The sequence below is a fragment of the Tupaia chinensis genome, unplaced genomic scaffold (assembly GCF_000334495.1).
Source record: "Tupaia chinensis unplaced genomic scaffold, TupChi_1.0 Scaffold000115_1, whole genome shotgun sequence".
NCBI lineage: Eukaryota > Metazoa > Chordata > Mammalia > Scandentia > Tupaiidae > Tupaia > Tupaia belangeri.
The window spans coordinates 3,296,596-3,321,320 of record NW_006159579.1 but is presented as its reverse complement, the minus strand read 5'-3'; the positions used below and the strand labels follow the sequence as shown (position 1 = coordinate 3,321,320).

The 24,725-nt window shown below is 42.5% G+C and overlaps 1 protein-coding gene across 2 annotated transcripts in view; it reads right to left on the bottom strand.

Moving 5' to 3' along the window:
* Positions 1 to 24,725, bottom strand: part of PHF20 (PHD finger protein 20) — a 168,593-nt gene that overhangs the window by 25,041 nt on the left and 118,827 nt on the right. For both annotated transcript variants that reach the window (XM_006144080.3, XM_014586145.2), the window contains 4 exons: positions 15,983 to 16,261; positions 11,598 to 11,696; positions 10,003 to 10,167; positions 9,247 to 9,425 (listed from right to left, as the gene is read on the bottom strand). In XM_006144080.3, coding sequence (XP_006144142.1) covers positions 9,247 to 9,425; positions 10,003 to 10,167; positions 11,598 to 11,696; positions 15,983 to 16,261 — 722 coding nt within the window. The remainder of the gene's footprint in view (positions 1 to 9,246; positions 9,426 to 10,002; positions 10,168 to 11,597; positions 11,697 to 15,982; positions 16,262 to 24,725) is intronic.

The window sequence follows — 24,725 nt, the reverse complement described above, 5'->3', positions numbered from 1 at the left end:
AATGAAGAAGGAACTGCAGAGTGGCAGTCCCTTCTAGGGGATTATTTCTCCCTCTTTCCTACCCCTCTCTTCCTTTTTCTCTCTAGTGAGTGCACCCATGTCCTATAGCAAAACTAAAAAAATAAATAAATAAAAAAACTTAAAACATATTATAAAGGCACAATAATTAAAATAGAATTGTAACAGGAACCAGCAGTTAGCGTAATGGCTATGTCGCTGGACTCCCACGTAGTCGACCACGGTTCACGTCCCAGATCCGGTGGCTTAAAACTCACGCCGGGCGCGTGTGCGTGTGTGCCCAAGATCCCGAGAGGAGAATGGAGGAGAAGGGATTGCGGCGTGACCATCCCCCCTGGGGGGTGATTTCTCGCTTTCTGTCTCGATGTCTCTCTCTATCTGTCTGGCGAGCGCACGCGCCCTACAGTGAAAATCTCTCCAAAAAAAAATAGAATTGTAATAACAAATACATAGACAGGCCAGTGGAAAAGAAGAGAGTCCAGAAAGAGATTTAAATACACACAGAAATGGATTAAATAAAGATGGTATTTCAAACAGTGAAGCATGGTGTTAGTAAACTATGTAGCTATAATAAATCCCACTGAAGATTTCAACAGATGGACGAAGGCCAAGTCTGGTTAGGCTAACAAAGGCCCAGAACACACATAGAAACAGAACAGAAACCAAAATTCTCCAACATCCTAGGGGCACACTGGTGGTGTGGTAGTTAAAGCACTGGATTCCACATGACCAACCATGGTTCAAGTCCCAGCCCTGGCAGTTTGCTTGCTTACTTTTTCTCTCTCTAGTGAGTGCATGTGATCTATAGCAAATTAAATAATAACAATAAAATAAATAAAGAATTATTTTAAAAAATAAATTTTAAGTACTTGGTACTTAGCAGTGCTCATTAAATATTTAGTAATGATTAAGTGAATAAGCAGGGAAAAAATGTCTTTTTATTTTTATAGTGATTGCAATACATATCATTTTCTTTAAAAAACAAAAACAAAAACAAACAAACAAAAAAAAAAACCAGGGGCCAGCAGGTGGTATAGGGCTAAAACACTGGATGTCCACATGGCCAATTGTGGTATGAGTCCCAAACCAGCAGCTTAAAACTCACCCTGGGCACATGTGCGTGTGTGCCCAAAATCCTGAGAGGAGAACAGAGGAGAAGGGATTGCAGCATGGCCTTCTCCCCTAGGAGATGATTTCTCAGTTTCCTTCTCACTGTCTCTGATTAGCGAGCGCACATGCCCTATGGCAGAAACCTTTTTAAAAAAAAAAAAACTAAGAAATTCTACTGAATTTACCAGGTGGCGTGGTGGTTAAGGCACTGACTCCACATGACCAAACACAGTTCAAGTCCTGGATCCAGTGGCTTGAAAATCACACTGGGCATGTGCATATATATGCATGTCCAGAATCTCAGAGGGAAAATAGAGAAGGGATTGTGCTGTTGCTATTCCTCTGAGAGATGATTTCTCACTTCCCCTCTAACTATCTCTCTCTGTCTCTCAGGAGAGTACATGTGCCCTATAGCAAAAACCTTTAAAAAAAAGAAAAAAGAAAAAGAAATTCTACTAAAAAATTATAATTGTCTTCATGTTACAAAACAATTTTCTAATTGTATTCCATAGAGGGTCAAAGGTCTGCACACATGTGTTTTTTAAATGGAACTATTTTTTAAAAAATTAAAATGCACATCAAACATATTCCAATCCAAATGTTAAGACAACAGAGCTCATCCATACACACAGCTTTGTACGGCTAGGCAATTTCAGTATTATGTTGACCTGAGATAAAGGTTTTATGCTTTTTCTCCCATCTCTGATTAATCAAAGTGACTACATGGCATGCTATTTGCGAAAAGTCACCCAAACAATGACCTTGTATATCATGTCTATCTCAACCAGAGAAAAATGAGCCATTGATGTGCACCAAGTCAACAACTGTCACTCACAACTCTGACTACATATCAGAATTCATGGGATTATGTCCATCATTCATATTTCTGACCTTAGAAGTGACAATTATCCATTATTGAACTTTCAAAGCTACTTTTACCTGTTACACATATAAGGTTCTGTGAAAAGGGATTCTGATATGAAAAAGATTAGTGGGGCCAACAGGTAGTGTAGTGGTTAAGGATGCGGGATTCCCACATGGCCGACCACAGTTCGAGTGCCAAACCTGGTGGCTTCCTTTCTCACTTTCCCTTTCTCTCTCTGGTCAAATTGAAAAATAATAATAACAAATGGAATTAAATAAATAAATATTTCAAAAGAAGAAGAAGGAAAAGAAAAAAAGTTTGGAAACCACTCAACCAGGGTGTACTAAAGATTATAAATGGCAGGTAATGCATGAGACCATTTGTGTACTTTTGAACCCCAGAGGTTACTATGAAGGCTATTCAAAAAAAAGACACTCCCTCAACCCAAAGTGTGTATGTGTCTATGCTACCTACTGGTGGTGGTGGGAGGGGTTAGTGAGCCATACTGACAATATCATTGGTTTCAGAATGCATTTTTTGTTTCACTTCTCAATTGTAAATGTGAATCCTCATAGCTAAGGCAGTATAGAGAAACACTTGCCTGGGTGTTCCAGGTTCAAATTATTACTTGGTAACTTATTTAATGGTTCTACAACTGCAAGCAAATCATACCTTCATAATTTTTTCCAAACTATAAAATAGGAGAAATAAATGACTTGAGACAGCCTTGTTAGCAGTAAAACAATATTTATGAAAACAATCCAGAAACCTTAAAACCACTACCAACTGTACACAGTTGCGACCATTAACAAAAAGAACACTACTATGGTACATCCACACCATGGAATACTACTCAGCAATAAAAATGAACTAGGGGCCAGCCTTGTAACCACATGCTTAAGTGAGCCAGATACCATGTGGCCAACTGTAGTTCAAATCCCAGCTCTGGTGACTTAAAAACACACTGGGCAGGTGTGTATGCATGCTCAAAATCTGACAGGATGGAGAATCAGAGAAGGGACTACAGTGTGACCACACCCCACTGAGGGGTGCTTTCTCCCTCCCTCTCTCTCTCTGCCCCTCTCTGGTAAGGACATGCACCCTCTGGCAATTAAAAAAAAAAAAAAAAGGAACAAACTACTGAAACACAACTGGATGAATCTGAAGGAAATGATACTAAGCAAAAACAGTCACCCTGAAAGAGATATTTAGCACAAGATATCATAAAACTACATAATTACAGAGATGGAAAACAAGTGGATTCTGAGGTTTGAATAAGGGCAGGGGTAGGTTTGGCTGTAAATGGGTCACATGAGGGAGTCTTGCAGTGACAGTATGTACACCAGAGTATCTTGATTGTGGCAGTGATTTCACAAGGCTATACCCAGGTCAAAACTGTAGACAGGTATATAGACACACATAAATGGTTAGATCTGAGTAAACTCTGTGGATTGTGCCAATGTTAATTTCTTGGTTTTGGTACTGTACTGTAGTTGTGTGGGCTCTTGGCATGGGAGGAAGACAAGAGAAATTCACAGGACTTCTCTGTATATTTCTTTGCAATCTCCTATAATCTGTAATTATTTCAAAATATAGGATTTTTTTTTAAAACAAGTACTGAGGGAGACCAGCAGGTAACGTGGTGATTAAGACACTAGACACTCCCATATGGCACCAACCACAGTTCGAGTCTTGGACCTGGTGGCTTGCTTTCTCACATTCTCTCTCCCTCTCTGTATCTTTCTGGTCAAATTAAAATAAGAATGAATAAATAAATAAAATAAATAATTTTGGGGATCAGCAATTCGTGTAATGGCTATGTCGCTGGACTCCCATGTAGTCGACCATGGTTCGCATCCTGGACCCAGTGGCTTAAAACTCAAGACGGGTGCCTGTGCGTGCGTGCCCAAGATCCTGAGAGAAGAATGGAGGAGAAGGGATTGCGGCATGGGAATTTCTCACTTTCTATCTGTCTGTCTCTGTCTGGCAAGCACATGCACCCTATAGAAAAAATAAATAAATAAATGAACCTCTCAAAAAAAATTTAAATAAATAAATAAATAAAACACTGAGAGAGTCAGCAGGTGGCATAGTGGTTAAGGCACTGAACTTCCACATAGCCGAGTATGGTTTGAGTCCCTGACCCAGCAGCTTGAAAAATCATGTTGGGGGGGACCAGCAACTATGTAATGGTTATGTCGCTGGACTCCCATGTAGTCAACCACGGTTCGAGTCTGGGACCCGGTGCCTTAAACTCATGCCGGGCGTATGTGCGTGCGTGCCCAAGATCCTGAGAGGAGAATGGAGGAGAAGGGATTGCGGTGTGGCCATCCTCCCTAGGGGGGTGATTTCTCACTTTTTATCTCTTCTGTCTCTCTCTGTCTTTCTGGCAAGGACATGCACCCTATAACAAAAACCTCTCCCAAAAAAATCATGTTGGGGTGTGTATATGTGTGTGTGTGTGTGTGTGTGTGTGTGTGTGTCCAAACTCCCAAGAGAATGAAAAAGGGATTACAGTGTGGTCATCCCTCCTGGGGTTGGGAGGTGGTGGTGGTGGTGATTTCTCATTTTCTGTCTCTCTGTCCCTCTGACATTGTGCCCTACAGCAAAAATCTCTCTCAAAAAAAAAAAATAAATAAATAAAACAAAAATAAAAACAAAACTTAAAATAATAAAATAAAAAGCACTGAGAGGGGAAAAAAAGTAAAAAAGTGGGCTTATTCATTCTCTGGTCTTTTTAAACATTTAAATAACTATGGCAAAGCCCCAATGTTTCAGGAAGTCAAAGGAAAGGGGACTGTTAAGAACAAAAAAGACAAATTCAAAGACAAGAGGCATCAATCTGTTAAATCAAGGTCCAAAAGTGGATTTTAAATCTTAATGCTGTGTACTATAAGATCAAAGTTCATTTCTTTAATAGCGAGCAGGCAATGTGCACTCACCAGAGACCACAGAAAGAGATCCCCCATGATGGGGCATAGTCACGCCATGATCCTTTTTCTTCATTCCTCCTGGTCAGGATTTTGGGCATATATGCACATACACCTGGTGTTTTTCAAGCCACTAGGCCCAGGATTCAAAACTCAGTTCACCAATAGTGGGAACTGGCTCCTTTACCTCCTAAACTACAGAGATAGCCTTTTTCTAAGAATCACATCAAAGCATGTAGATTCTTAAGGTATAAGGGACAGCTGCCCACGTTACTGAGAATAACCCACACCCCTCATCCACACAATAGCAGAGGAAGGCCCAGACAGCTTCTTTTTCTTTTGTTTTTCTTTCTTGTCTTTTGCTTTTTTGTACAATATGACACTGACCATGCTCCACAACCTCTACCATCACCACAGCAAAGACTAAACCAGGGTTGGGGATTTGACCAGGACAAACCTCTTCTGCTTCTGGCCACAGGTTCCAAAGACTAATATCTGATCCAAACTTGGAAGGGAGTCCTTTCCCAAAATTCAGAATTGAGACAGATTCCACTTCAGCCTACCTAGTCTCTTGAACACAAAATCTAAAATCAGGGAGACATAGAGAGGCCATAGGTGATCATTTTGCATGTTCTAGAAAAATAAGCAAGTAGCAAAAAGATAAAGAACCAAATGGACTCCAGGGAAAAGCAGGAAACAGGGTAGACCAAGCCTCTCAAGAAGGGATTCTGGGTTCCTTACCCTGGCTAAAGCACCCTGGCATTCAGGTTTCAGGACTCCATCTATCTTCCCAAGAACATCTGTACTTGTCCCTAAAAAAATCCTAGCTAGGGCCAGTGGGTAGTATGGTAGGTGGGACACAGGATTCCCACATGGCCAAGTGTGGTTTGTGTCCTGACCTAGCAGCTTGAAAATCACAACAAATAAATACATAAATAAATAGTCTGTTAAATTTTTTTCTTTTAAAAATAGGACCAACAGATGGCATTAGTGGTTACATTGATGGACTCCCCCACATAGACAAACACGATTTGAGTCTCAAACCTGGCAGCTTAAATCTCACAGCAGTCGGGGCCAGTAGCTGGCATGGTCGTTAAGGGTGCTGGACTCCCACATGGCTGACCGTGGTTCGAATCCCAGACCTGGTGGCTTGCTTGCTCTCTCTCTCATTCTCACTCTGTCCCTCTTTGGTCAAAATAAAATAAAATAAATAAATAATAAAGTTAAATAAAATAATTATTAAAAAAAAAGGTAAAACTCACACTGGGTGCATGTGCGTGCGTATCCAAAATCCCAAGAGGAGAATGGAGGAGAAGGGACTATGGCATGACCATCCCCAACGGGGGTGGGGAAGTGAGGGGGGTGATTTCTCACTTTCTATCTCTCTGTCCCTGTCTCTGCAGCGAGTGCATGTACCCTATAACAAAAATCTCCCTCAAATAATTTGTTTTTACAAAGAATTAACAGCCAGAGGAGGGCCAGAGGCCAACAGGTCTAACCACTGATGGTCGCCTCAAGCAGGTAGGGAGGTCTTACTCCACAGGCACATCCCAGAGAGGGAGACAACATAACAAATGTTGAAAGAATACAGAACAAGAAATAGAGAGGCCTCCATTTCTTTAGGCCATAAAGAAAAGTTATTCAAAGAAAAGATATAGGTCTACAGGAAGATGAAACTGCTACTCCAAAGGTATGTGTTCCTGCTGTTCAACTCACCACCACAGGCAAGGCCCTTTCCCTTGTGAGTCCTAGCTGCCTGAAGACAAGCATGAGACATACGACTCAATGATTCCTCATGTCCTCTTACTCTACTAATTGGCAGCCTGGAATTCTGAGGACACTGAACCAAAAAGCACACTCAGCCTGTTGCTATTATTACTAAGTATCTGGGGCTTTTGATGTGAAACTTGCCACAGTTGCTGGCCTCAAAATTCTGCCCAGGAACCAGTCTGTTGTCTTCTAAACCTGTTTCCTATAAGCTCTACTTACCTGAATCATGAAGTCATTTTCCTCTTGGACCTCACAGATACAACGGACCACTTCAAAATCATAGCGTTCATCCCCGTCAAGTTCCTCGTCTGGGTTGGTGGTCACATCGACATCTTGACTATATTCCTCGTCACTCCAGAGAAAGCTCTCAGAAGAGGACTCACTCAAATTATCCTCCTCTGTTAGAATAAGAGAAAATAATAGTCACTAATGTATGGTTATAAAAACTTAAACACAGCAGCTTGACAAAACAGTGGGAAAAGGCCATGCAGACCTACTCCTCCATGAGCTTTGAAAGGGTTGAGAAATGGAAATACCAATCTGATGCTTGGGCCTATCATCTAGGAACAGCCCAAACCAAGTACACTGCTTGGCAATGAGCTGAACTCCGTGTCCTCATTTCACTGAGAAAGACTACAGCCCAAGGTCAGTGGCTGCTCAAATCAAGAGCTCATGGGCAAAAGAGCTCCAAATGAACACGCAGACTGTCCCTGACAAGGCCAACATGTTTCTCAGCCTCACCCCATCTAGGTAGGACCAGCCTTATAGCCCAGACTGTATCCAGAGCCACTTTTAAAGCTCTTTATAGACAATGAGGAATAAGAAAGGGGAGGATTCAAAGTAAGAACCAGAATCACTAGGTCTTGGTGCCTGATTAGTTATTATCACAGCTAACTTCTACTAAGTATTTATTCTATCAGACACTGTTCTAAGCACCTGCCAACGAATGATCAGGCCGGCAGAAAGCCTCCTTACCAGATACTTTCACTTTCCCTTTGTGGTGTCCAGATTCAGAGCCATGGAGCTGTGGGCTCATATGGGCCCCAGGCTTGTGTGAGGACCCACACCTGGTGACAGCAAATGCCTTGGGTGGAGAAGGTTCCTGGGAGGTATCACTGATTTCCTCATTGCAGGGGCATTCTGGAAAAACAAGATCAGGAAAGAATGATCAATCCTAAACATCACCAGGGCATTCCAGAATCAATCTCATTCAACAACCATGCCTACTTTTTTTTTTTTTTTTTCAAGAGAGATTTTTTGCTATAGGGTATGTGTACTCATCAGAGAGACAGAGAGAGATAGAGACAGAAAAAGAGAAATCACCTGCCGGTGTGGGGAGAGAAGGGGGGCCATGCCACAATCCCTCTCCTCCATTCTCATTCTCCTCTTGGGATTTTTTTTTTTTTTTGAGAGGTTTTCAGTATAGGGCGCGTGCGCTCGCCAGACAGACAAGAGAGAGACAGACAGACAGAAAAAAATCACAACAAATAAATACATAAATAAATAGTCTGTTAAATTTTTTTCTTTTAAAAATAGGACCAACAGATGGCATTAGTGGTTACATTGATGGACTCCCCCACATAGACAAACACGATTTGAGTCTCAAACCTGGCAGCTTAAATCTCACAGCAGTCGGGGCCAGTAGCTGGCATGGTCGTTAAGGGTGCTGGACTCCCACATGGCTGACCGTGGTTCGAATCCCAGACCTGGTGGCTTGCTTGCTCTCTCTCTCATTCTCACTCTGTCCCTCTTTGGTCAAAATAAAATAAAATAAATAAATAATAAAGTTAAATAAAATAATTCTTAAAAAAAAAGGTAAAACTCACACTGGGAGCATGTGCGTGCGTATCCAAAATCCCAAGAGGAGAATGGAGGAGAAGGGACTATGGCATGACCATCCCCAACGGGGGTGGGGAAGTGAGGGGGGTGATTTCTCACTTTCTATCTCTCTGTCCCTGTCTCTGCAGCGAGTGCATGTACCCTATAACAAAAATCTCCCTCAAATAATTTGTTTTTACAAAGAATTAACAGCCAGAGGAGGGCCAGAGGCCAACAGGTCTAACCACTGATGGTCGCCTCAAGCAGGTAGGGAGGTCTTACTCCACAGGCACATCCCAGAGAGGGAGACAACATAACAAATGTTGAAAGAATACAGAACAAGAAATAGAGAGGCCTCCATTTCTTTAGGCCATAAAGAAAAGTTATTCAAAGAAAAGATATAGGTCTACAGGAAGATGAAACTGCTACTCCAAAGGTATGTGTTCCTGCTGTTCAACTCACCACCACAGGCAAGGCCCTTTCCCTTGTGAGTCCTAGCTGCCTGAAGACAAGCATGAGACATACGACTCAATGATTCCTCATGTCCTCTTACTCTACTAATTGGCAGCCTGGAATTCTGAGGACACTGAACCAAAAAGCACACTCAGCCTGTTGCTATTATTACTAAGTATCTGGGGCTTTTGATGTGAAACTTGCCACAGTTGCTGGCCTCAAAATTCTGCCCAGGAACCAGTCTGTTGTCTTCTAAACCTGTTTCCTATAAGCTCTACTTACCTGAATCATGAAGTCATTTTCCTCTTGGACCTCACAGATACAACGGACCACTTCAAAATCATAGCGTTCATCCCCGTCAAGTTCCTCGTCTGGGTTGGTGGTCACATCGACATCTTGACTATATTCCTCGTCACTCCAGAGAAAGCTCTCAGAAGAGGACTCACTCAAATTATCCTCCTCTGTTAGAATAAGAGAAAATAATAGTCACTAATGTATGGTTATAAAAACTTAAACACAGCAGCTTGACAAAACAGTGGGAAAAGGCCATGCAGACCTACTCCTCCATGAGCTTTGAAAGGGTTGAGAAATGGAAATACCAATCTGATGCTTGGGCCTATCATCTAGGAACAGCCCAAACCAAGTACACTGCTTGGCAATGAGCTGAACTCCGTGTCCTCATTTCACTGAGAAAGACTACAGCCCAAGGTCAGTGGCTGCTCAAATCAAGAGCTCATGGGCAAAAGAGCTCCAAATGAACACGCAGACTGTCCCTGACAAGGCCAACATGTTTCTCAGCCTCACCCCATCTAGGTAGGACCAGCCTTATAGCCCAGACTGTATCCAGAGCCACTTTTAAAGCTCTTTATAGACAATGAGGAATAAGAAAGGGGAGGATTCAAAGTAAGAACCAGAATCACTAGGTCTTGGTGCCTGATTAGTTATTATCACAGCTAACTTCTACTAAGTATTTATTCTATCAGACACTGTTCTAAGCACCTGCCAACGAATGATCAGGCCGGCAGAAAGCCTCCTTACCAGATACTTTCACTTTCCCTTTGTGGTGTCCAGATTCAGAGCCATGGAGCTGTGGGCTCATATGGGCCCCAGGCTTGTGTGAGGACCCACACCTGGTGACAGCAAATGCCTTGGGTGGAGAAGGTTCCTGGGAGGTATCACTGATTTCCTCATTGCAGGGGCATTCTGGAAAAACAAGATCAGGAAAGAATGATCAATCCTAAACATCACCAGGGCATTCCAGAATCAATCTCATTCAACAACCATGCCTACTTTTTTTTTTTTTTTTTCAAGAGAGATTTTTTGCTATAGGGTATGTGTACTCATCAGAGAGACAGAGAGAGATAGAGACAGAAAAAGAGAAATCACCTGCCGGTGTGGGGAGAGAAGGGGGGCCATGCCACAATCCCTCTCCTCCATTCTCATTCTCCTCTTGGGATTTTTTTTTTTTTTTGAGAGGTTTTCAGTATAGGGCGCGTGCGCTCGCCAGCCAGACAAGAGAGAGACAGACAGACAGAAAGCGAGAAATCACCCCCCAGGGGGGATGGTCACGCCACAATCCCTTCTCCTCCGTTCTCTCGGGATTTGGGGCACGCACGCACACGCGCCCGGCGTGAGTTTTAAGCGACCGGGTCCGGGCCGCGAACCGCAGTCGACTACGTGGGAGTCCAGCAACAGCCATTATGCTAACTGCTGGTCCCTCTCCTCTTGGGATTTTGAACATGCACGCACACACACCTGGCATGAGTTTTAAGTCACTGCGTCCGGGACTCATATCACTGTCAACTATGAGAGAGTCCAGCAATATAAGCATTATGCCATCTGCTGGTCGCAAACACCTATTTCTCAAATAGCTGAAAGGTTCAGGCATGGCTCAGAGGCAGACTAAGGTTAATAACTTCCAGCTACCTCTGAGGATCTCAAACCCAAATGCTTCCTTCTCGTTATCACCTCTCACTCCCTTTTCTAATAACAGTGTTTTTCTAAGCCAAAAATCACATCTAGAATTAAAGTATGGCATCTCTGTAACTCCCAAGGTTAAACATAGATTTTCTTAAACATTTTGGTGGGGACTAGACATATACTTTCCAAGAAGTGAATCTTTTCTTGAGAGGTTTCAGAGACATCATGAGTTTAAGAGTTATGTGTGTGTGGCACCAGCAGTAGCACAGTGGTTAAGGCGCTGGACTCCCACATGGCCGACTGTGGTTTGAGTCCTGGACATGGAGGCTCGCTTTCTCACTTTCTCTCTCTCTGGTGAGTGCATGTGTCCTATAGGAAGTTAAATAAAATTAAATAACTAAGTCTAAAAAAAGAGTTATGTGTGCAAATACAGTCACTCATCTGCACAACCTCTTTTACTATGATGCATGCACATCACCAGTTACAGGGACACTGCCAATTCAGCAAGTGGGAGAGCTTTTACAATGCTGATGAGGCCTTGTAAGCCTGGGTGAGTAAGCATCCCCCTGCCAGGGCCCATGTGAGGCTGAGCCCACAGCCTGGCAAAAGCCTGCTGTTCCTCCCCTCCTCAGTGCAAGCTGAGCCACTCAGGAGGAAGCAATCCCTCTCCGCCATAGTAAGGAAACCAACTGAAACCCACAAGCAGAACTTACCAGGTTTGGTTTTCTTTTTCTTTTTCTTTTTCTTCTTTGGCTTCACTCTCACAAACTCTTTGAATTTCTTCTCTTTATTCTTTTCCTTTTCTTTTGTAGCTAGAAGTAAATACAAGTTTAAGTGTCAGTGTCTTAATGCTTTGTTTTCAATGCTGGGATTTTTTTTTTAATTAAGCATGTCCAAAGGGAAGAACTAGAACAGGCAGTAGAGCCAAGTTCTTGGCCTGACTCTGACTCTGCCCCTCCAAGGGGCCTGAGACACGCTACCCCAGGCAGAGCCACTCCCCCTTCACTGAACCTTAGAAGCCCGTGTTCTCTGAACACAAAGGTTAGAGAAGAAGCCTTCAGAAGTTCACTCTGACTTCTGGCCAAAAGTTGTAAAGTCATCTGTGGTCTCAGGTGGCAGAGCTCACAGGCCCCAGAGCAGAGAGCAGGGACTTGGCTAGCCTGGGTGAGTTCCTGAGGACCAGGGGTATAAGAGGTGACAACAGGCTGCCATGTGCACAGGAATCTCCTGCCAGGAGGAATGCCTACTCAGCTTCCAGGGGATGGGCCAGGGCACCCTTTCCTGGAATCCTAGAAGACAGCAGAGCCTAGAGGTGAGAATAAGGGTCTGCAATTAAATATTGGCTCAAATTAATACTTCTCATCTGCACCTCAGTTTCTAATGTATAACGAAGACATAAAAGCACCCGCCTCATAGGGTTTTAGGGCTAAAAACAATACAAGTAAAGAACATGTTAAAGTATCTAGCACATGGCACACACTCAAATGTTGGCCCTTATCATCTGGCCTGCAATACTCTCTCCCCAGAAAGCAGTGCTGGCCTGCTGTTAGCTCTCTCTTTGGACAGCTCGACCAATTGTTCCATGACCCATGGAACATGTACCTGGCTTCTTCTCAGCTGCCCTGATTGGGTTGGACAAAGAGCAACTTCCTGCTAGGCTTTGGATCAGAGAGCAGCTTGCTGCCTAAGCATCTGAGTGATGGATACAGAAGGCCAGTTACCTTGGAGGGGCACCTTAAAGACCTGATACTATGAACCTTTGCTATGCCAGTGCCTTTCCTCTTTTCCTATAGCTGATCCAACTTATATCTACCTTCATCCTTTAAAGCCTGGATAGACCGTTAAGGCTGCTACAGACTGGGTGGTTAAAATAACATTTATATTTCTCATAGTTCTGGAGGCTGGGAAATACGAGATCAGGGTGCTATCAGAGGCATGGCAACCCTGGGCCTGCCAACATCATTTCATCATATCCATCTTCCCTGTTACATCTCCTATCAGCCCTGGTAAGGACCTTCTTCCCAGCTTCTCATCATTTAATCACATCCACCTTCTTGCTGCATTCTCACATAGGGGTAAGGGTGGAGGAAGACTTCCTGATTTTAAGGGCATTAATCCCATTACATAGCCCTATCCTCCTAATTTCATCTAAACCTAATTCTCTCTCTGAATACTACCACATTGGGAGTTAAGACCTCAACATGTGTTGGGACCAGCAGATGGCATGATGGTTACATTGCTGGACTCCCCCATGGTCAACCACAGTTTGAGTCCTGGACCTGGTGACTTCAAACTCACGTCAGGTGCGTGTGTGTGTGCATGCATGACCAAAATCCCAAGAGGAGAATGGAGAAAAAGGAACTGTGGAGTGATCATGAGGCGGGGTGGGGAGAAAGAAATTTCTTGCTTTCTGCTTGTGTCTCTCTCTTTGGAGAACACACACCCACCCTATAGCAAAAACCTCTCTTCAACATGTGAATTAGGGGAGGGGGTCTTACAATCCAATGTACAATAAGACCTCACTTGAATGTTACCTTTACTCAACTGCAATGGCCCAGAAATTGAGGGAACCCAAAACAAAAAAATCTGCAGGGCATTTTCTGATCCTGATGGTTCTATTGGAAGCCCAGAGAAATCCATTAGAACTCAAGTTCTTATTTGCCATAATTGGGGAGTTCAGCATTAACGGGGTACTTTTTTTAAGTTTATTAAATTTTATTCACTGTCATTATTTTATTTTATTTTATTAAAGTTGAACAGAGAGAGACAGAGAAGGAAAGTAAGAAAGCAAGCTGTCAGGTCCAGGATTCGAACCGTGGTCAGTCATGTGAGAGTCTAGCCACCTTAAACACCATGCCACCTGCTGGCCCCGTACTTTTTTTTTTTTTTTTAAAGGTTTTTGCCACAGGGTGTGTATGCTCGCAGGAGAAAGACAGTGAGAGGGAAAGTGAGAAATCACCCCTCCCGGGGTGTGGCCACATGGCAATTCCTTTTCCTCCTGGGATTCTGGGAACATGTGTCTGGCATGATTTTCAAGCTGCCAGGTCCAGGACTCAAACTGCAGTTGGCCATGTGGAAGTCCAGTGCCTTAACAACCGTACCACCTGCTGGTCCCAATGGGGTACTTTTTAGAGTCACTACCTTGCAAGCAGCACAAATCCCATAATATTCTATCTGGCTTTCACTTAAGCAGAATGTCAAATACACACTACCTATGAACTAGAAAACAATCTGTGTAATATCAGAGTCTCACCCTGAAACATCTCTCCAAGTGAACTACCTACATTGTCTGAAGTTCCACCTAAGATAAAGGCTTTCTTAGAAGTACTAGGTGAAATCCAGGTACTGTTAAGCTGCTTCTATTCTTTTAAATCTTAATAAATTTGGTTATCAGACAAGCCAAGTAACTAGCAACTGGCAGGAAGGAAGCTTACATGAGAGAAAGGTGAGGGGAGAAACCTGGAACAGGAGTACCTTCTGGAGCACTGAAGCAGAACAAGGCAGCCGTACTGTGGAATCTTCTGAATATTCTGCTATGTTCACTGTCAGGGATTGCAAGCCATGTGATGAAGGCTAAACAAGTCTATTGAGCCCAGTTCACAAATGATTATACCAAGCCATTAAAGTACTAAAATTAACCAGGACTCCCAAAGGCAGACAGCAGGTCTGCATGGGGGTAAGGTTGGGGAAACATCCGACCCATATTCAGGGGGCATTACAATGGGCAAGGTCCCTTCTCAGACAATTATTGTAAGCAGGGACAGGTAAGAAATCTACATCCTAACATAGAGGGCACACATCATCATCGTCAGGCAAGCAGGACTTTCGTAGGTCCTTGTATGGCTCCTGCCGGTTAAGCCTCATCCTCTGGAAAACCTCGTACTGGTGAATCTATTATCTGGCATAGGCTGCACCCACTTTCAATGCTGCACTCTGGTTCTGTCCAGATGTAACTGTGTTTCTCCATCTGCACTTGCTATTTCTACTGGCACCCCAAACCTCTATTACCTCCACCTACTCAACACAATCCACTCCTTAAGTGCTTTGTTCACAGTTCTGCAGAGCCCATGGGATACTGCAGTGAGTCAGCCTAATCCCTCCCCAACAGAACGCAGAATCCAGCTAGAGAGCTCACACAAATGCCCCAACGTGGCAGGATGAGACAGATGACATTTGGATCAAGGGAAAAACAGGCACTCATTTCCTATACCAGGCCGTACAGCAGCTCATTCAATAGATTGGTTCACAGACTCATCACAAAAACTCAGCAAGTTTATATTCAGAAAGGCACAGAGAGATCAGGGAACCTGCAGAAAGTCCAAAAATGGCTAAGGGGATGGGATAAGATTCAAAACCCACATGCCCATCCCTAAAACTTATGCTCTGCAGAAGCATCAGTCCATACTTAAATTATTTTTTAGCAGATGTGTGACATAATCAAGTTGTACTTTCAAAGATCCCATCTGTTGAGAAAACGATGAATAGTTTAAACTACTTTTAAACTGTGGGAGTTTACTTTTTACCCACAGTGGGTAAAAAGTGGAGAGAGAAAAAGTAGTTTAAATGTTATTATAACAATCAAGGTAAAAGAGGAAAACCTGGATGAGTGTTGTAGGACTTAAAAGAGGACAATAAATTTGGGATAAGTCAATTCTCAGCAAACAAACAAAAGTTCAAAGCCTCTCAATTATCATCATTATTTCCAGTGAAAAGCCCAATCTTTTATGACCTTTCTTTGTAGGTTATTCTCTTACATTCTTACCGTATTTATACTGCAACCACCCTCAAAGGTAACCGCTGTCCTACCTCAGATACTACTTTTTTATTAGGTTTTTTTTTTAACTTTATATAAACAGAGCCATATAATCGGTCTGAGTTTATGCTAGCAGAGGCAGGAATGGGAGTTAGGTATTATTCCTGCTTCTTCCAAGGGCCACGGCTCGACGGTATGACTCCTGAGGAGCATTTATCATTTTGAAAACTGTGGGAGTCGACCGGACCAGCCCAATCCTATGCCTGAGTTCTGTGTCAGAAACAAAAGCACAGTGACCTGAGCAGCATAGCACTCCATAACACAACACGGAGCCAAAGTACTTACTCGGAGAACTGGCAGAGACCCGCTTCCTCGTCAGGCTCTCCTGGCCAGCCTTGTCTGAAACTGAAGAGCCTCTTGTCTGGACATGCCTCTTTCCTGGGCTCTCCTCTGGCTCTGGTGACTTCTCCATTCCATGGAAATACTTCATGTGATAATGCAACAGTTTGGCTTTGCGAAAAAATTTTAAACAATCCACAACCTTGCATCTAAACTTGTGGTCTAGGTCGACAGCTGGTCCATTAGATGACACAAAATCATCTGTTTTCTTAAAATTATTTGTTACTGAAAAAAACAAAAGCAAAGATGCCTCATGCTTACCCTCATCATTAGAAAACACACATTAGCACATACAACAGACAGTGAAAGGGTAGCATGTATAAAGTGGCCTGAGATATCAATCAGACTGTCGCTGCCTCAAAATTACTGTATGGAAAGAATGATTACAACTTCAGATAAAAGAATAGATTCAACTGAGAGTCATCTTTAAAAAGAAAAGCTTAACCTGCTTATTTCAAGTATCCACACAAGTTCTCAAGGCTTCAGACTTTGGGGAAAGAACATGGGAAAATCGTAAAGCATGTCCAGGATCTCAAATCAGTAATTGTTGCTCATGGGTTGGACCAGATTCACAATCACCACCATACCTATCTGTGTAGACAGAATTATGGAACCTTTGTCAGGATCTCCTTATGAAGCCTAGAGGATTTTATAACAGTTCTTACACAAGAAGAGTCTAATGTTAGTTTCACAGGTTTCAGTATTGAGCCGTTGAGACTGGTTTTACCAAGTGCTTTGTTTGATCAAAAGGATCCAGAGCTGCAATAAAGAAACAAAATCTGATCCAGCCACAGCATAGCAGATGGTGGGGGCACTGCTGCTGGATGCTAGAAGCTACACTGGGTGGCTCTAGGTTCCTGCTGCTACAGCTATCTGGACACACCAAACACATGCAATTCTGGCCAGCTACAGGGTTGTGGGGGGAGATCATGACATGAAAGCCCTGTCAGGGGTATCCCTTTCCCTCTTCCTGGGTAATAAAAACTTAAAAATAAATAAATAAATAAAAACTTCACACCTCTCGGTCTCTCACTCTGTCCCTCTCCGGTCAAATTAAAAATCAATCAATAAATAAAGTTAAATAAAGTAATTCTTTTAAAAAAAATAGTAGGATAGGACAACCAACAACTGAATAGTGTTGTAAGACATGGGGAGGACTCAAAGATCAAATTCAGAGATAATAAAGGTTTGACCCTCTGCAGCCAGCAGGTAGTATGGTGGTTAAGGTGCTGGACTCCCACATGGCTGACTGCAATTCAAGTTCTGTACATGGAAGCTTGCTTTCTCACTTTCCATCTCTCTCTCTGTCTCTCTCTGGCCAACTCAAAGAAAATAAAACAGTGACAATTAGTAAAATTAAAATTTTAAAATAATAATAATTAGGAATTTCAACCAACTCCACGAAGAATTACCACTCTCTCTGGTCAAACACTTTGCACCCTATCTATGTAAGGCAAATACAACACAGTGGCTCAAAGTGTAGGTCTGCAGCTAGACAACCTGTTTCAAACCCTGGCTCCTCCACTTACTCTCTTTGACTCAGTTTTCTCATGTGCAGAGGAGAGATAGTAATACTAACTACTTCACTGAATGTAGCCATATGGCCTACTGCTTTAGGGAGCCATATCCCACATGGCCACCCTGATTTGAATCCCAGCTACAGAGGTCTGAAAAACACACCGGGAGGCCAACAGGTAGTGTGGTGGTTATGGGGGCTGGATTCCCACAAGGTCGACCACAGTTCAAGTCTCAGACCTGGAGGCTTGCTTTCTCACTTTCTTTCTCTTCTTGCATGCACATGCTCTGTCCATCTCTGGTCAAATTAAAAAAAATAATGGGGATGGCAGGTGTGGTGATTAAAGGTGCTGGATTCCCACATGGCAGACCACGGTTTGAGTCCCAAACCTGGCAGCTTGCTTTCTCATTTTCTCTCTGTCCCTCAAGTTGAAATAAACAAATAAATAAATAAAGTTAAATAAAATAATTTTTAAAAGTAAAATAAATAAATAAAGTTAAATAAAACAACTCTTTAAAAAAAGAGAAAAAACACCCACACTTGGTCCAAAAGCTAGACAGGATTGAGAAACAGAGGAAAAGGGATTGTGCTTTCTCCCTCTCTGTTTTTCTGATACTTGGGTGCACATAACCTTAAACAAATTAAAAAAAAAAAAAAAAAAGATAGAGAGAGAATTACAGGGGCCAGCAGATGGTATAATTGTTACATCACTTTTTTACTTGTAGTTGAACACGATTTGAGTTCTGAGCCTGGCGACTTAAAACTCACACTGGGCACATGTGCATGGATGCCCAAAACCCTGAGAGGAGAGTGTAGGAGAAGGAATCATAGGTTGACCATCCACCCTGAGGGGTGATTTTTCACTTTCTGTCTATCTCTCTGGCAAGCCATCACCCCCAATAGCAAAAATCTCTCTAAATAAATAAATAAATAAGAATTACACGTAAAGAGTCTAGAAAAGTGTCTGATACATAGTTAAGTACACAATAAATACTGGCTATAAGTATTCAGTATCATTTTGGATTTATGAACAGCCTTTGGGGAATTAACCCTACTCATAAGCAAAAGAGTAAAAGTCCTCACCCCCCCCCATAGCTTCACTGAGATGTTCATGCCAGCGTCAACAGCATAGTGGAAATAGCTCAATTTTAAATCTCACTCTCCCCTTCATTAGCACCATAAATTAAGCTGTGCAGACAAGGCTGCTTATTTTACTTCTTACAAAGAGATAATATCTGTACATGGCACAATGCAGGTGATCAACAGCATTATCATCTCAAATGTAAAACACACTCTGATATATTGCATACATGTTGTTTCTGGAACATAGCTATTGTGACTTCCATACAAGTGTGAAGCATTTCTTCTACCAGCCCTCAAGTTCTCTGGCAAGGAAACACATCAACCTGTGAGCACTCAGTTTTGTCTATATCTATCTATTGTACAACTGTGAAATCAAAAACCAACCACAAGATTCCTAATATGGCAATTCACCATTCAGTAAGATCATTACCCTATCTTCTGGGATATCTTTTAATAAAGCAGTCAAAATTTCAAAATTTTATTCACATGGTGCATGAAAAGCACGTCTGGGGAACCAGCAGTTAGCGTAATGGCTATGTCGCTGGACTCCCACGTAGTCGACCGCGGTTCGCGTCTCAGACCTGGTGGCTTAAATCTCACGCTGGGCGTGTGTGCGTGCATGCCCAAGATCCCGAGAGGAGAATGGAGGAGAAGGGATTGCGGCGTGACCATCCCCCCTGGGGGGTGATTTCTCGCTTTCTGTCTCTATGTCTCTGTCTGTCTGGCGAGCGCACGCGCCCTATAGCGAAAACCTCTCAAAATAAAAAAAAAAAAGCACGTCTGACACATGCACGATCATGCCTAAAGTCTCAACAAGATGGAGAAATGGAGAAGAGATTGTAGCATGAATGCATCTCGTTGGAGGTAGTTTCTCCCTTACTCTTTATTTTTAATTTTTAAATATTTTTTTAATTAAAAAAAAAAACTTAAAAAAAAAAAGTGCTTTTTAGGGGACCAGCAGATGGCATAATGGTTATGTCACTGGACTCCCATACAGTCAACTACAGTTCAAGTCCCAGACCTGGTGGCTTAAAACTCATGCCAGACATGGGACCAGCAGTTAGTGTAATGGCTATGTCACTGGACTCCCATGTAATCGACCGCGGTTCGCGTCCTGGACCTTGTGGCTTAAAACTCACGCTAGGCGCACGTGTGTGCATGCCCAAGATCCCAAGAGGAGAATGGAGAAGGGATTGCAGCGTAGCCATCCCCCCTGGGGGGTGATTTCTCGCTTTCTGTCTCTCTGTCTGGCAAGCACACGCGCCCTATAGCAAAAAAAACTCTTAAAAAAAAAAAAAAAAAAAGCTCATGCCAGGCACATGTGTGTGCATGCCCAAAATCCAAAGAAAAGAATGAAGGTGAAGGGATTGTGGTGTGGCCATCCCCCTGGGGGGTGATTTCTTGCTTTTTGCCTTTCTGTCTCTCTTTGTCTGATGAGCACACGCACCCTCTATAGAAAAAATCTCTTCCTAGAACAATTTTTTTAATAATTTATTATTATTATTTGACCAGAGAGAGACAGAGGAAGTAAGACAGCAAGCCAATCAGATCTGGAACTTGAACCATGGTAAGCCATGTAGGAGGAGTCCATGGTAGCCTTAACCACCATGCTACCTGCTGCTTATTTTACTTCCCTTTCCCTCTCTTTCTCTCTCTCTCCCTCTGTGAGCACACATACCATCTAGCAAATTAATAGACAAATAATAGTACATAAAATTGTTTTCTAGAACTGTAAAAATGCAAACAATTGTAACCTTTTGGTTATAGACTTCAAATCTTTGAAAAAAAAAATCAGTATTTTTCTAATGGCCCATGATTTCTAACATTCATATTGTTTCTACAATATGTATTTCTCATATACTTTTACATTGCACTCCTCTCCAGAACAGTGTTCCTCTGGAAAAAAAAAAGAAAAAAAAAACCCACGATGATGGAAGCATGGTCAAGGAATGAAGTGGCCACTGGATGCCAAAAGGGCCTCCTGGGTCACAGTCTCCATAAGCCCCAAGACTCACACACACATGTGTTCCCCAACAGGAGGACAGTTTGTTTGGTGCATATGTCACAGATGGCATTAACTAAGTGACACCATCCACTCTTGGGATAACACAGCCTTATCAACATGGGAGTAGTTACTAGGAGACAGAGGGCAGAGAATATGTGAATTAAATCCTTAAGGGAGCCTGGTCCACAGGTGTGAGATAATCAAATTACTCCTGCTGTAGTGAATAAACTACTGTAACCAATTTGTTTTTGTTTTAGAAAGCATTATGAAAATCATTATTTCCAAGTAGTTACTGATATTAACATTTAACTATTCTGTGCTCTTCTCTGTTTGGCAGAAACAAGACAAAGCACAGAGCTCTCTTCTGGGCATCCATGCTTAAAATTCTAAGAGTCACCCTTTTCTCTCAACAGTCCTGAAGTACTACTATGCAAAATAGTCTATAGATTTTGCTTTTACTGATAGTAATTCTAAGGAATGTTTTCTTTACTTTTTTGCTTTCTTCTCCTTTGGGGGTAGGGGGTGGATGTTAAGATGTCTCCTAATAATCGGAGCTTCTGATACACACCCATACATAATCTCCCCCTCTTGAGTGTAGGTAGCATCTGTAATTTGTCTCTAACAGAATACTGCTAGAGGATTGGGCCAGCTCTGTGGCCTGGTGGCTAACCCAGCCAAATTCCACAGGGCTGACCCATGGTCCAAGTCCCAGACACAGTGACTTGAAAAACATGCAATGTACACTTGCATGCCCTAAACACTGACAGGATAAAGAAATGGAAGAGAAGGGGTTGTGACATGACCATTCCCCATGAATGGGATGCTTTTTCCCTCTTTCTCTTTCTCTCTCTCTCTGGCAAGTGCATGCCCTCTGGCAAACATTTAAAAAGACAAAAAGAAAAAGGTGACAGTCATGTTTATATTACGTAAGATTGTAATGTCCTTCTTACTAGCAGACACACTCCCTTGCTGTCTTAATGAACATAAGCTACGAGCCAGCAGGTAGTATGGTCGTTATGGCACTGGATCACACATGGTCAACACCATGGTTCGAGTCTTAGACCAGTGTCTTAAAAAATATGTAGGACATGTGTGCGTGCATGTCCAAAATACCAAGAGAAGAATGGAGGAGAGGGGACTACAGTGTGGCCATCCCCCTGGGAGGTGATTTCTCGCTTTTTCCCTCTCTCTGTCTCTTTCTAGCAAGAACATGCACCCTATGGGGGAAATAAATCTAAAATAAAAAAAGAAAGAAAGAAAGAAACAAGCTGCTATGTTGTGAGCTACTCTACAGAGAGGCCCATAAGGCAAGAACTGAGAAAGCCAGGGGAAAAAAACAAAACTGAAACACAACACAAGGCTCTCAGTCTGATAGCCTGCAGGGAATCAAACGCTGCCAACAACCATGTGAGCTTGGATCCATCCCCAGTATAGTTTTCAGATGAGAGCACAGCCCTGGCTAACTTCTTAAATGCAAGTTTAAACAGGACCCAGCTAAGCTATGTTTGAACTCCTCACCCACAGAAGCTGTGAGAAAATACATACACAGCAGTAGATGATAATATAAAGTAGGATAGCTCTCTCATTTCTAGATACTTGGGTAATGTATACTTTTTCTTTTAAAATAAATACACATTACTTTTATATTCAAAAAGTTTTTAAGAACTTGGCTAAGAAATAAATATCTTTTAAAAAAGACAGAAAGAAACGCAGTATCTTGCTTAATCCTATTTTTTTGTTTGTTTGTTTTTGGTATGCCCATTGGCCAGTATTTTAAAAACTCACAACTAGATGACTATGGTGGTAAGATTCAGTCTGGTTAGCAATACTCGGTCTGGCATTCAAGGCCTACGGCCATTAAATGCCCTCTTGCTTTCAAATTCATCTCCCATTAATCCACAATGAGGCATCAGCTCCTGCCCCAGCCAGGCACCAGCCCCAGCCACTGCTTCATCCTCTCACAGCTCATACCTCTGTTCATCCTGTATCCACTCCCTGCCATTCCTCCCCTGCTCAGCAGAGTTCTTTACTTCCATCCAGATTCAACTCATTTCACATGCAGGAGGGCATCTAGATGGCCCTGGCTCTCAGGGACCACAGTGCCATCAACTCCCGGCACAAATGACTATTGGCTGCACTTCATCATCACTTAGCATCTGCTCCTGGATTCTAGTATTTGTCACTTCCCCAGCCAGAGAAGAGCCACTTCTCTCTCATTGCCTTGTGCATCTACAGCACCAGCCCCAAAATGGTTGGTATTCTTGTCTGCAACAACACATGGCCTAGTAGATTAATAACTTTTTGACATGCACTTCAAATATTACAGTAAGTAAAATATTTTTCAAGCCTGTGAAGGAATAACTTTCTCCACTTTGAAGTAACAAAAAACAATCAAAGGGAAACATGACCAGATTTAAACATGCACAGCAAGTCCAGTCAAATCCTTTGAATAGAAAAACAATCAATCAAAATGTCCCTGAACAATAGTAAAATTATGGCAAGTCTGCATTATGTAATTCTAATCAGGCATTTTAAAAGAATGAAGTAACCTGTATTTAGAGATAGGAATAATCTCAACACACACTGTTAAGTTGCCAGTATATGCCATATGACTTTAAATTTTTTGTTGAATTAAAAAGATATTTATTATAAAATGAACACAAAGGAAACCAGGAGAACAGAAGCCAAATTGTTGAAAGTGGTTAGTTTCAGAGCAGTTTGGGATAGGAAGGCAGGTAGTATAAAGGAATCTCTACATTTTCTCTGCGTATTCCAGAAGCACGGGGCATACCTGGCATCTAGATCTTGGTTTCTTAAATACAGTTCCCCACTTGGGGGCTGGCAGGTGGCATGGTGGTTAAGGGCGCTGGACTCCCACATGGCCAACCACGATTCTAGTCCTGGAGCTGGCAGCTTGCTTTCTCACCTCTCTCTCTTCTCCCTTGGTCAAATTAAAATTAATTAATTAATTAATTAAAGTTCAATAAAATAATTCTTTAAAGGAAACAAACAAAAAAAATCCCCCATTTTAAAGAAATCAGGGTTTAGAGACCAGCAGATGGCATAATGATTACTTTGCTGGACTCCAATGTAGTCAACTGTGGTTTGAGTCCCAGACCCAGTGGCTTAAAATTCACGCCAGGCATGTGTGCATATGATGTCTAAAATCCTGAGAGGAGAACAGAGAATGGATTGTGGTATGGCCATTCCCCATGGGGGGTGATTTTTTGCTGTCTTTCTGTCTCCCTCTGTCTCTCCAGTGAGTGCACATGCCATACAACAGAAATCTCTCTTAAGAAAAAAAAATAAAAATAAAATATCAGGGCTACTTTGAGAAATGGCTAAACCCATGGCTGGATGAAGTACAAGATAAACTTGGAACATCTTGTTATACCAGAAAAACTCCAAGAATAGTGAGGACATAGAAGTCAGTTTGAAGAACTCCCACTTATCAAATCTGGGACAATGTGGGTATTAAATAATGATAGAAACAGATTAAAACCCAAAGTAAGAATTTTTTTTTTTAAGAGATATTTGCTAGGGACTAGCACTTAGCGTAATGGCTATGTAGCTGGAATACCATGTCGTCAACCGCACGTAGAGCTGGAATCCCATGTAGTCAACCGCAGTTCGAGTCCCGGACCCAGTGGCTTAAACTCACACCAGGCGCATGTGCTTGTGTGACCAAGATCCTGAGAGGAGAATGGAGGAGAAGGGACTGTGGCGTAGCCATTCCCCCCTGGAGGAAGGTGATTTCTCGCTTTCTGTCCCTCTGTCTCTCTCTGTCTTTCTGGCAAACACACGTGCCCTATAACAAAAACCTCTAAAAAAAAAATAAAAGAGAGAGAGAGAGAGAGAGAAATGTGCTAGAGGATACATGCACTTGCCAGAGAGACAAAGAGACAGAAAGTGAGAAATCACCCCTGGGAGGGATGACCATGCTTCAATCCCTCTCCTCCATTCTCCTCTTGGGACTTTGGGCATGCATGCACACACGCCTGGCATGAGTTTTAAGCTGCTAGATTCGAGACTTGAACCACAGTTGACTACATGGGACTCCGGTGATGTTACCATTACACTATCCG